The sequence below is a fragment of the Orycteropus afer genome, unplaced genomic scaffold, assembly GCF_000298275.1.
Source record: "Orycteropus afer afer isolate SDZICR_OR568_19922 unplaced genomic scaffold, OryAfe1.0 scaffold00093, whole genome shotgun sequence".
In the NCBI taxonomy this organism is placed as follows: domain Eukaryota; kingdom Metazoa; phylum Chordata; class Mammalia; order Tubulidentata; family Orycteropodidae; genus Orycteropus; species Orycteropus afer.
This window is the reverse complement of record NW_006921680.1, coordinates 4,686,966-4,700,807: the sequence shown is the minus strand read 5'-3', so window position 1 is coordinate 4,700,807 and position 13,842 is coordinate 4,686,966. Positions and strand designations below refer to the sequence as shown.

General features: G+C 36.8%; 1 protein-coding gene across 1 annotated transcript in view; it reads left to right on the top strand.

Moving 5' to 3' along the window:
• FAM81B (family with sequence similarity 81 member B) overlaps window positions 1–13,842 on the top strand; it is a 103,335-nt gene that overhangs the window by 76,244 nt on the left and 13,249 nt on the right. The window contains exon 7 of the mRNA XM_007942550.2: window positions 3,364–3,470. Within this exon, the coding sequence (XP_007940741.1) occupies window positions 3,364–3,470 (107 nt within the window). The remainder of the gene's footprint in view (window positions 1–3,363; window positions 3,471–13,842) is intronic.

Below are 13,842 nucleotides of genomic sequence, written 5' to 3'. Positions count from 1 at the left end.
GTGAGAGCTGGACAATGAATAAGGAAGACCGAAGAAGAGTTAATGCTTTTGAGTTGTGGTGCTGGTGAAGAATGCTGAAGGTACCATGGACTGCCAAAAGAACTAACAACTCTGTCCTGGAAGAAGTGCAGCCGAGATGCTCCTTGGAAGCGAGGATAGTCAGACTTTGTCTCACCTACTTTGTTAGAGGGGACCATTCCCTGGAGAAGGATGTCATGCTTGGTAAGGTGGAGGGTCGACGAAAGAGGGAAAGGCTTTCAACAAGATGGATTGACACGGTGGCTGGGACAATGGGCTCAAGAATAGCAAGGGTCATGGAGCTGGCATGGGATCGGGCGGTGTTTCATTCTGCTGTGCATGGGGTCACTATAAGTTGGAAGTGACTCGACAGCACTTAACAACAACAACAGTAGGGCTGCATTCCTTTGGGGAGACTTTGGAAATGCATCTTCTTTGAAGCTCATTCAAGTTGTTGACCAAATTCAACTTCTCTCAGTTGTTAAGACTCAGGTCCTTGCTGACTGTCCAATGGAAGCTGGTCTTTACTCCTAGAGACTGTCTGCATTCCTTCTCGTGTTCTCCATGTCACTGTTCTCCAAGGGTGAGCAATTTGAAAATTCTCTTTCTTCAAATCTCTCTGACTTCATCTGCTGCATCTGTCTGATTACAGCTGGAGAAAATTTTCTGCTTTTAGAGGCTCCTCTGATTAGCTAAAGGAGCTCTGGCTGTGTTGAAGTTAACTAACACATTAGGCTGCTAACCAAGAAGGTCAGGCATTTGAACCTACCAGCAGCACCCTAGGAGAAAGATGAGGCAATCTGTTTCTGTAAAGATTTACAGCTTTTTAAACCCTATGGGGAAATTCTACTCACAGGATCACTATGAGCAGAATAGATTCAAAAGCAGTGATTTTGGTTTTGGTTTAGTTTTAGCTTTGGCAAATTTAGATAATCTAGGATAATATTCCTATCTTAAGGTCTGTAACATTAACTACATGTGCAAAATCCCTTTGCCACATAATATAATATATTCTTTAGTACCAGAGCATCTTTGTCGGGCCAGTCTTCCTAACACAATTTAACAATTTCCTCATTCTGCTTTCCTTTGGATAGGTTGAATAATCTCTTTTTAACTTTGGTTAAAATTAATGGTTAGTTTGCATAGCTTCATTCCTTCCTGTATAAATATGAAAACATTTAATGCTTAAATTTACTTCTGATTATAAATTTGGCTGTGGTCTTTTGATATAATGTTCTCATTATCATTTTCTAAGTAACTTGTAATTACAGTGTTGATTTACAATTTGACACCAATGTTAGTCCAGAACCTTTGAGAAGCAAATGCCGAAACAGAATTAGAGGTTCAAGAGATTTATTGAGGGAAAACTGTGGAGGGAGCTGGAGGAGGTGGGGACAGACTTCAGACTAAAATATAGGCCTGACTCCTGTAAAATAAATAAATAAATAAAAATAGGGGTGGAAGATCTGAGACTACAGTGCCGTTCTAAGAAAGTTACATCAAGTTACTTGACCCATCAGGGAATGTTACTCAGATTTTGGATGGAAGCAGCCTATGGGAAGCATGCTTTGGACACAGAGTGGTAGATTTTGAGCACAGCAATCAGCGCCCTTGGACAACTATGTTCCCCACAGCAGATGATCTGAGAGATACATTTCCACAGTCACCAAAAAGACCAAAACCCACTTCCATCATGTTGATTCCAACTCAGAGCAACCACCACTGGGTTTCCAAGGTGGTAAATCTCTATGGAAGTAGATTGCCCAGTCCTCCTTCCACAGAGTGGCTGGTGGGTTTGAGCCACCAATCTTCTAGTTAGCAGTCAAATGCCTTAGGCATTATGCCACCAGAGCTCCTTTCCATGGTCACCACTAAAAGAGTGGGTTGTCTTTTTGTTTATTTTGTTTGTTTGTTCATTTCTCAAGTGGTTAGAGTTCTGTTTGTACTTTTCTAGTTTTTGTGCTGCATTTCTGCATCTATTTTACCTTATTTTCATCTTACTAAAGATAATCCTGTGGTAGCATAGTGCCTAAGGCACTTGATTATTAACAAGAAGGCTGGCGGTTCAAACCCACCAGACTCCTGGAAGGAAGGCTGGGCAATCTACTTCCGTAGTGATACCACCTCAGAAACCCAAGGAGGGGTTGCTATGAGTCGGGTCCAACTTGATGGCACATAACAACAACAACAACAAAGATAATCCTCAATTTTTCTGGCAATGTGGAAAGCACTCTTATCCTGGTTTCCAGAACTGGAACTTGTCTATTCTGATCTTTATATGCCTTAAATCATTTCATCTGGAATTTACTTGTGCTCATGTTTGAATCCTACCTGGAAATCTATGAGGCCTAATTTTAGGCCATTCATGTGTGTTTCCTCTGAGCCTAATCATGCATTTAAACATTTATTCCATAAGTTGAGTATTTTATTGTTGAGTATTTACCTAATATGCACTGAGGATAGAGTGGTAAATAAGAGAGCTTACATTATACCTGTGGACATAGAAAGTAAATAAATAATCAAAGTAATAACAAATTAAAGCCATAGATGGTGCCCAGCTACTACTGTGAACCACTTGGAAGAGGATCTATATAGCAGATCCTGGATAGACAGGGAGAACAATGTGGAACAAAACTCAAAATCATTTGGAAAAAAAAAAGGAGGGGACCAGGCCCAATAGAGCCTGTGGAACCACTGAAACTATGGCCCCTAGTTGCCCTTCAGGTCTGGAATTGAACGCACGCCTGTGACTTCCAGCCAAACAATAGACAGGCATATGAGTTGAACATTTACCTGAGGTAGATACACTCCTTGGAGAGAACAAGCATGGGAGAAAGAAGGGCTGCTTATGCACAGGGAGACAGCTCAGGGGGCAGGAGTACATGGAGGGATGGACAGAGGGAAGAGGTAACTATGGGGAGCAAGTAGGAGGGGAGAGGTTGCATTGTGGTGAATTGTGGTCAGTGTCATGAGACAAAGTGTATGTGAACTGCTGTATGGAAAGTGTATTTGCTCTGTAAATTTTCACCCAAATCACAGTAAAAAGAAAAAAAAAAAATTAAAGACAATAGAATGTATCCATTAATCACTAGGTAATTTATTATCAAAAGGAGTATTATAGACAGCAGAAAGGAATATCCCTTACTGTTTCTTCTGTGGTGATAGTTCTGTAAATACTGACTCATACTCATTTGAGAAACATCATTTTCAAATCGCAAGCTTGCTTTAAGTTCAAGCCTGTTTCCTGGCTCCTTTAGATGTAAAGTATAATTAATGGAAGCACGGGTGGTATTGTTCACAAAAAAAAAAAAAAAAAAAAAAACCTCCCTCTTGTACTTTCATTAGGTAATGCAGCTCTTAGGAAAGATAGACGCTTCCAGTTCTGAGCAATCCTCAAATTTAAAGATGGTCCAGGGAGATTATCGCCACAAAATGAACATTTTGGAGTTCAAGTAAGTGAAAGGAAGATTTTTAATTCTTTTTAAATGCATTCCAAAGGGTTTTAGCTAATGAAAGCATTGGCACTAATAGTCTACACTGAAGTAACTTATGCAATATTCATAGTAAAAGAAGGAATATGAGTATTAATTTTGTCATTTTCTTTACATATCTCAACTGAATTGACAAACTTATTCTCATTTTTCTTCTAGAGTAATTTCAGCTTATTAGCAATTGTGTACTAAAATGCTGGACTATAAAGCACTAATGAATACAAATTTAAGCCCTAAGATTACAAAATAATAATAATAATAATTTATATTTACAAGCTTGGTTTTAAGATTTTTTTCAAAGATCCTCCCCTTCTTTACATTATCCATTTTGAGACTCTGGTCTCTATCTCATCTTAAATGATATCCCATACTCCATAGAGAAAGCAGTAAAGGAAACAAGGCTCCACAAATATTCAATTTATTGGCATCCTTATTCTTGAATATACACCTTCTCTTATTAAAATGATCCCCATTTCTCAGGGTCATGATGAAGGAGGAAGAATATTCCAATTACTTGGATGATACTTTCTTACTGCTCCCTTGTACCCTTGTTATCCCAAGGTCAAATTAAATATTCTGATAATACTCCATTTACTCTATTTTTTAATACCTTGGTCAAATTAAATATTCTGATAATATTCCATTTACTCTATTTTCCCCTATATCTACCGTATTTCATTAACTAAGCGCAATTGAGTTTAAGATGCACCATTATTTTCTGTATCTCTAGAACACATTCCAATTTCATCAATGTTAAAATAGGGAATGTGTGTGTCCTATAAATTGATTTTTTTTTTTTAGAAAAAAGTAGCTATCACTGAAACTTAGAGAAGAATATGTATATTGAGTAAACAGAAAATACCTACTTTCTTCATAGTCTAAGAAAAATATTTCTAGTTTCTTAAATTCTAGCACAATGAGGGTATTCAGCAAAAACCTGGGTGGTGCTTGATTTAATTCCTTTAGCTTAGAATTAAGGTAAAGAAAAATGTCCAAAGGAGAAGTAGAAAAATAAACTGTTTCTAGAAACATAGTTTAAGAAATGATCTTGTAGGGAAGAGATGAACTTTATAATCTGGAATGGAAGAATGACTTAAATGAATAATGTATAGTATTAACAAATGGGGAAAAGGAAGAAGAAATGTTTGATGTACGGCTGAATGTTTCATTGATGAGACAATTTACTTTTTCCATTTTTGATACTGTGGGAAATTGAAAATAGAAGAGTCATCTAAATAGCTCAATCTGAATGTGGACACTGGTAATACTGTAGACATGAATCTTTTTCTCACCATAAGTAAAGAAGTCCAAAATTTCATGAATATTACAATAGGTAACAGGAATCTACAAAGCAGATTTTTACCCAGGCAAAAATGTATGAACTCTAATAATTCAATTATATGATTGACTGTTTCATTTAAATTTTCTCCGTCTGTTTTCTTAAATGAAAAGTAAGATGCATTCATTGTAACAAATCAAAAAAGATGAAAAGGAGGTTCCTATTCTAGCTTCCTAGCCTGGCATGTATTCTTCAATACTTATGGCTTTGTTCTTATAAAAATGTAACAGGAAAAAAGGTATCGCGTATGTGTGTGTGTGTACACACAACTACATGCATTATACATATAAAAATATTACTGGATTTTAAAATAAATTCTCTATCATTACTCAATAATTTGCTTTTTTCAGTACATTCTGGATACCTCTACAGATCAGTGAATATTATTCTAACATTATTTTAATAGCAGTATAATATTCTAATTTATAGCTACATCATAATTAAGTCAATTATGTATCTTTTTTGCTGAAAAGATTATTTCCAGTTTACAGATGCACAAATAATCTTGTAATAATAATTTTTACTTGTATATCCTTAGAGACTGTTATTTTTATTTCTATAGGAAAATTCCTGGGTCAAAGCTTATAAGTGTTTATTAATTTTTATCAATAATTCCTAAAAGTATAGTGTTTTTGTTACTTCATGCTGCTCTTAACAGAAAATACCATAAATGAGATGGCTTAAACAAACAGGAGTTCATTCTTTTACAGGTTTGGAGGCTAGAAGTCGGAGTTCAAACTGCCAGGCTCTAGGGACTGTGTGAAAACCTCTCAACTTTGGGCTTCAGCTCTGCCTCCTGCTCCATGCCCATTGAAGCTGGAAGCTTTTCTTTACTCAGGCAGCTGCTGGCTGGTGAGGCCAACAAACCCAAGGTTGACAGATAAAAAGGCACAGTCCTGATATTACCAAACAGCATGGCGGGCCATTAATTCAAGTCCAGAAAAAGTCCCAAAGATCAGCAGGGCATGGCAGGCTGCTGAACAACTTGGCTACATGCAGGGTTCAAGTGTGCTAAAAAGCTAGAGACCATTCCCAAAGTTTCTCTTTATATATGGGAAAACCAAAAGAAAAAGAAAAAAAAAACTTACTTCCAAGTTGACTCCATTTCTGAGATGGTAAATCTTTGCAGAAGCAGATTACCCAGTCTCCCTTCTGCAGAGTGGTTAGTGGGTTTAAACCACTAACCACTTCTGGTTAGTGGTCAAATGCCTTAAGTACTATACTACCAGGCCTCCTTTATATCTATATATATGGGAAGCAGACCATATTCCTAAAACAGCTACTCAGCTGCTGTGGCAGTTGATTGCCAGTCTCATCATGGGAAAAAACTATCACCAGCTGCCCATCCACTCAAACCCAGGCTGAGCCCAGTGGACATATAACCTCAACTACCACATACAGCATTTACATTCCCAAGTGAAATGTATGAGAAGGCCTTTCTCTATATTCTTGCCAGCACTGAATCTTCTCCTTTTTATTTGTTGTTGTTGTTATGTGCCGTCGAGTCAGCCCCGACTCATAGCGACCCCTCCTTGGGTTTCTGAGGCAGTATCACTGCAGAAGTAGGATTGCCCAACCTTCCTTCCAAGGAGTGGCTGGTGGGTTTGAACTGCCAGCCTTCCGGTTAGCAGTCAAGTGCCTTAGGCACTATGCTACCAGAGCTACCTCCTTTTCATAGTTGCCCTCAAAGAATAAAAAATAGCATCTCTTGATTTAATTTGCATTCCCTTCATCATTTGAATTTCCTTTTCTGTGGATTGTCTGTTCCTAATCATTTGTCAAATGTTGCACTAGGATTTTTATTACTTTCTTATCAATTTGCAGAATTTCTTTACATTAGGGATATTAACCTTTGACTGGGATATATATATATAATAATAATATTTTGCTCAAAGAGAAAGTAAGGGAGGGGATGCTCTCTCTCTTTCAATCAAAGCATTCTATTTTTATCTGGTATATTGGATTTTACCTTTTAGCAATGTTGCCTTCACACAACAATAAGAAAAGATTTTTCCACAGCTTTAAAATATTGTATATAAAGTATTGCTAATGTTAGAAAATGGGAGCTATGGTAGCGTAGTGCCTAATGCACTTGACTGCTAACCAAAGGCTGGCAGTTCAAACCCACCAGCCACTCCTCGGAAGGAAGATGGGGCAATCTACTTCTGTTGTGATACTGCCTCGGAAACTCAAGGAGGGGTCACTATGAGTCAGGTCAGATTCGACGGCACATAACAACAACAACGTTAGAAAATAGATACATACAGATTATTTTTAAAGCTGGATGGGGTATAGATTTATTCTTTTTTTTTTTTTTTTTTTTTAAGAAATAGCTGTCTGACAACAAAGGGATTAACTTATAAATAAAAGTATTTTAATGACATTAAAAGGAAAGTATAATTGAGAAATATTCCCCTTCCTTTAGAAATTTTAGCATATTTGGGTTTAATATTCTACTAAATTACATTTTATATTGAACTTAAAAGCTACAGTTTTCTAGTGAATTCCTTGGCATTGATCACTGGACCTGTCAAAGGAGACGCACACATGGTTCTGTCATCTGAGCCCCTCCGTGGAGTCTCTTCCCTCTAAAAGGGTCTTATTCAGGTATTCAGTTAAGTAATATCCTAAGCCAACAACTTATTGCTTATATAGCATGAACCTTGGCCATCATTATATACAATTGCCTTTTAACAATGGTTTGGTAGAGTCAGCACCCACCAGGCACTCTTCATATAGCTCTTGCTGTTGATGATGTTTAGTCAACAATTATTAATAATAAAAAAGAACAAGTATTTGGAGTAGTGAAGCAATGAAGCAAGTGCATAGATGTAAATATTAGCACACTATATTGAAATATGTGCCTGTGTGTTAGGTGTCATTAAGTTGGTTTCAGCTCATAGTAACCCAATGTATGAGAGAATGAAACACTGCCCAGTCCTTTGCCATTCTCACATCTGTTGCTATCTTTGAGCCCTTCATTGCACCACTGTGTCAGTTCGTATCTTTGATGGTCTTCCTCTTTTTCATTAACATTATACTTTACCAAGCATGATGTCCTTCTCTAGGGACTAATAACATGTCCAAAGTACATGATGTGTTCATTCTTCTGTCAATCCATGGTATATGCAATATTCTTCACCTACACAATAATTCAAATACATCAATTCCTCTTTGGTCTTCCTTATTCATTGTCCAACTTTCACATGAAAATATTACCACAAAGTCTGTACAAGGCAGGGAGTTGTCTCAGTTACCTTTGTACCTTCAGTATCTAGCACATTCAGACAGAAATGAATTGAGGCCAAATGAATGAATGAATGGTTTTTGAAAACATACAATATGCAAATTGTGCTTTAGAATATCCAAAGGCATGATCCTAGCCACACATAGTTGGGAAGAAGGCACATAAATAAGTAAAAAGAACTTCTGGTAAGATGGTAGAATAGGCAGACAAGCTACACAGACTCTCTTCAACAAAGAAAACAGAAACCAATTGACAGGATAATCTTGGAGCCCTGACCTTTGAAATGAAGGATTCAAAAGTGAATCAAACACCAACTTGTAGAAGAACCTGAACAAAAACAGTGAATAGGGATAAAAACCCAGCTGCAGACTGCCAGCTCTCCTGATAGCACGGGCAGCCTGAATATTTCCAAGTGGTGTTAGGACCTGAGAATTAACCTAAACATCAGCCCTGCTGACCATGGGCTGCATGGATGACTGTGCTGGTGGCTGATAACTAAAAAAGTAAACAGCAAAGAAAGAGACAAACTGAGCTGTCAACTTTTGGCTATCTGGAGGTTACAGCCATTTTGAATGTTTACAGGCAGTGGCCATTTTGGATATTTAAAGTGACAGCATTCTCATTCAGATTCCAGAGACCTAAGAACAGTCTCTGCTTGCCAAGGACAGAACAGACATATGAGAGGCTGATGACTAGAAAGGAGACAGGTGGCAAGTGCATAAGTGCTACCAACTAGAAAATAGAGGAGCACAGTACCATGATTACTCAGATAACATCCAAAGAAAACAAAATTCTTGGGCAAATCACTCCAACATGCAATCACCAATTAAATATAAACACAAAAATAAAAATGCCTTGGAGACAACAGATCATCATAATCCACACAAAGAAGCAAGATGAAGCACTAGAAACAAGGGACTAGGATACATACAGACCCAAAACACATCCCTGAGGAAGATGCAGCATTGGAACTCCCTGATTCAAAAGAATTATATTTAGGCACCTTCAATGGATTGAGAGACAGATCAAGGAAAACACTGATAAAATTGAGGAAAACACAGAGAAAACCTTAGAACAATTTTGGAAGAAAATACAAGAACAAAGTGACAAAATAAATAAATGAAAAATCAGAAATGATACAAAATCTACAGATAGAAATCCAGAAGATTAAAACTAAATATTCAGGAATTGATAACACACTGAATGGGCAAAGGAGTAAAATGGAATCAATGGAAGACAGAATTATTGATAGTGAAGACAAATTCCTCAATACTTACTTGAAAAGGGATCAATCAGAAAAAAGATCAAACCAAAATCAAGAAAGCCTAATGTTCATGTAATACCAGCAAAAGGAATAACCTATGTGTAATCAGAATTGCAGAACACGAAGAGACAAATAAAACTACAGAGAAAATCTCAAAGATTTGTTGGAAGAGAATTTCCCTGATATGATGAAAGACAAGAATATATCCAATCAAGAACTCCAATGAACACCAAATGGAATAGATGCAAAAAGAAAATTACCAAGACATATCATCATCAAGCTCACCAAAACCAAAGACAAAGAAAAAATCCTGAAAGCATCATGGGAAAAAAGAAGAGTTACCTACAAAGGGCAACTGATAAGACTAAGCTCTGATTTATCAGTAGAAACCATGCAGCCAAGAAGGCAATAGGATGGTATATATAAAACCTTGAAAGAAAGAAACTTCCAACCAAGAATGATATGTTGTTGTTGTTGTTGTTATGTGCCGTCGAGTCAGCCCTGACTCATAGTGACCCCTCCTTGGGTTTCTGAGGCAGTATCACTACAGAAGTAGGATTGCCCAACCTTACTTCCGAGGAGTGGCTGGTGGGTTTGAACCACCAGCTTTCTGGTTAGCAGTCAAGTGCCTTAGGCACTATGTTACCAGAGCTCCTAAGAATGATATACCCAGCAAAATTGTCCCTTAAATATAATGGTGAAATTAAGACATTTCCAGATAAGCAGCAATTAAGGGAAATTCTTAAAACCAGACCAACTTCACAAGAGATGATAAGGGAGTCCTATGGACAGAGATACAACAGCAAACAACAACTGACCATGATCACACAGAATTACATAGCCCAGAAACCAACCCAGTAATGGAAGTGTCCAAAGTAAATAAGCTTACAAGATTATAAACAGGGAACCAGAGACATCAATTGACAAATGAGGACAACTACAAACCAAAAAGAAGGGAAAAATTGTGTAGTTACAGAACTTCTAAATGGTAAGGAAGCCAAGACAATTGCAAGATAGACCAGACTGTTCTAAACTTGGGGAGAAAATCATAAATCACAGGATAATCTCAAAGAAAAATAATAAACCTTCACATCAAAATAAGAAAGAGGACAAGCACAAATATTTAGCAAATACTAAAACAATAGCAACGAAGGAAGAGATTACGTGATTCATATATAAAACAAGCTCAGCACAGAAAATTATGTGGAAAGAAATCAGCAACACCATGAAAAAGCACACACCAAAATGACAGCAACCAATTCATACTTGTCAATAATCACACTGAATGTCAATGGATTAAACACACCACTCAAGAGATGGAGAGTTGCAGACTGGATAAGAAAACATAACCCCTCAATATGTCTACAAGACACCTCAGAGACAAAGACAAAAATAGACTAAAAATCAAAGGTTGGAAAAATATATATCAAGCAAATGGCAATCAAAAAAGAGTAGGAGTGGCAATATTAATTTCTGATAAAATTGACTCTAAGACAAAACCCTCCATAAGAGACAAGGAAGGACATTATATAATGATTAAAGGATCAATTGAACAAGAACACATAATCATAATAAATATCTATGGACCCAGGAAAAGAGCCCCAAAATACATAAACCAGATTTTAATAACAGAATTTAAAAGAAAAATAGATGACTCCACACTCAAAGTAGGAGATTTTAATACACCTCTTTCAATCATAGATAGAACAACTGGAAAGAAACTCAACAAAGATGCAGAAGAGCTAAACAATGCAGTTCACCAACTTGACCTTATAGACATCTACAGAGCACTTCATCCAACAACAGCACAATATACATTCTTTTCCAGTGCACATGGAACATTCTCCAGGATAGACCATATGTTGGGCCTCACAGTAAGCCTTAATAAATTTAAAAACATTGAAATACTGCAAAGCATCTTCCCAGAACACAAGGCTATCAAATTAGAAATCAACAATAGGAAGATCAGTGGAAAAAGAGCAAACACTTGGAAACTGAATAACACCCTCCTTGAAAATGACTGGGTATTAGAAGAAATAAAAAAAATGAAATTAAAAAATTCCTTAAATCAAATGAGAATGAAAAAACAATATACCAAAATCTTTGGGACACAGCAAAAGCTATGATCGGAGACCAATTTATAGCAATAAATGCACACATCAAAAACAAAGCAAGAGCCAAAATCAACACCTTAACCCAACATCCACAATAATTAGAAAAAGAGCATCAAAAAAAAAAAAAAAACCTGTCTACAATCACCAGAAAAAAAGAAATATGAAAATGTGAGCAGTAATAAATGAAACAGAAAACAGAAAGACAATAGAAAAAATCAACAAGACTAGAAGTTGGTTTTTTTAAAGGACTAATAATATTGACAAACCACTGGCAAATTTAACAAAGGAAAAGAGGGAGTGAATACAAACAACACAAATAAGAAATGAATTGGGCAATGTCACAACAGAACCAATAGAAATTAAAAGGATAATATCACAATACTATGAAGAACTATACTCCAACAAATTTGAAAATCTGGAAGAAATGGACAGATTTCTAGAAACATACTCCTTACCTAAAGTAACACAGACTGAGGTGGAAAATTTGAACAGACCCATGTTGTTGTTGTTGTTGTGTGCCATCGAGTTGGCCCCAACTCATAGCGACCCCTCCTTGGGTTTCTGAGGCAGTATCACTACAGAAGTAGGATTGCCCAACCTTCCTTCCGAGGAGTAACAAAAGAAAAAATTGAACAGGTCATTAAAAGAAATTACCAACCAAAAAAAAAGCCCTGGCCCAGATGGTTTCACTGGAGAATTCTACCAAATGTTCAGAGAAGAACTGACACCAATCCTATGCAAACTATTCCAGAGCATAGAAAAGGATGGAATCCTCCCCAATTCATTTTATGAAACAAGCATAACCTTGATACCAAAACCAGGCAAAGACATCACTAAAAAGGAAAACTACAGACAAATATCCATTATGAATATAGATGCAAAAATCTTCAATAAAACCCCAGCCAATAGACTCCAATAACCTACCAAAAAAATAATACATTATGACCAAATGGAGTTCATACCAGGTATGCAAGGATGGTTCACCATTAGAAAAACAATCAATGTCATCCATTACATAAATAAAACAAAGGAAAAGAACCACATGATGATATCAATCAGATAAGGCATTTGATAAAATGCAACACCAATTCCTGACAAAAACTCTCAGCAAAATGGAAATAGAAGGGAAATTCCTCAACATAATAAAGGGCATATATGCAAAACCAACAGCCAGCATTATTCTCAATGGAGAGAGAATGAAACTATTTCTCTTGAGAACAGGAACCAGACAAGGATGCCCTCTATCATCACTTCTAGTCAACATTGTATTGGAAGTCCTAGCCAGGACAATAAGGCAAGAAAGGGAAATCAAAGTCATCAAAATTGATAAGGAAGAAGTCAAACTATCCCTATTTGCTGATGATATGATCCTATACCTAGGAAATCCAAAGGACTCAATAAAAAAACTACTGGAACTAATTAAGAGATTTAGCATAGTAGCAAGATACAAGACCAACATATAAAAATCAGTTGGATTCCTCTACACCAGCAAAAAGTTCTCTGAAAATGAAATAAGGAAATCAACACTGTTTACATTAGCTACCAAAAAAATAAAATACTTGGGAATAAATCTCACTCAGAACACCAAAGACTTGTACAAATAAAACTCCAAAACACTACTTCCAGAAGGCATAAAAGATCTACATAAATGGAAGAACATACCATGCTCATGGATAGGAAGAATGAACATGGTGAAAATGTCAATACTATTGAAAGCACTCTAGACATTCAAAGGAATCCCAATCCAGATCCCAGAAACATTCTTTAAGGGTATGGAAAAATCAATTACTAATTTTATATGGAAAGGAAAGAGACTGTGGATAAACATAACACTATTGAAGACAAAGAACAAGTAGGAGGTCTCACACTCCCAGATCTCAAAACCTACTGTACAACCACAGTAGTCAAAATAGCCTGCTATTGGTACAATGACAGACACGTAGATCAATGGAATATAACTGAGAACTCAGAAAGAGATGCATCGACCTACGGTCAGGTGATATTTGACAAAGGGCTGAAATCCATTAAATGGGAAAGAGATGGTCTCCTTAACAAATGGTGCTGGCAAAATTGGATACCAATTTGCGGAAAAATGAAACAAGATCCATACCTCACACCATACAAAAAGACTAACTCCATTAGGGATCCAAGCCATTTAAGGATCAAAGCCTTAAATGTGAAACCTCAGGAAAAAAATAGGGGCAAATTTAGGGGAGCTCTGGTAGCATAGTCCCTAAGGCACTTGACTGCTAACCAGAAGGCTGGCAGTTCAAACCCACCAGCCACTTCTTGGAAGAAAGGTTGAACGATCTACTTCCATAGTGATACCACCTCGGAAACCCAAGGAGGGGTCACTATGAGTCGAGTCC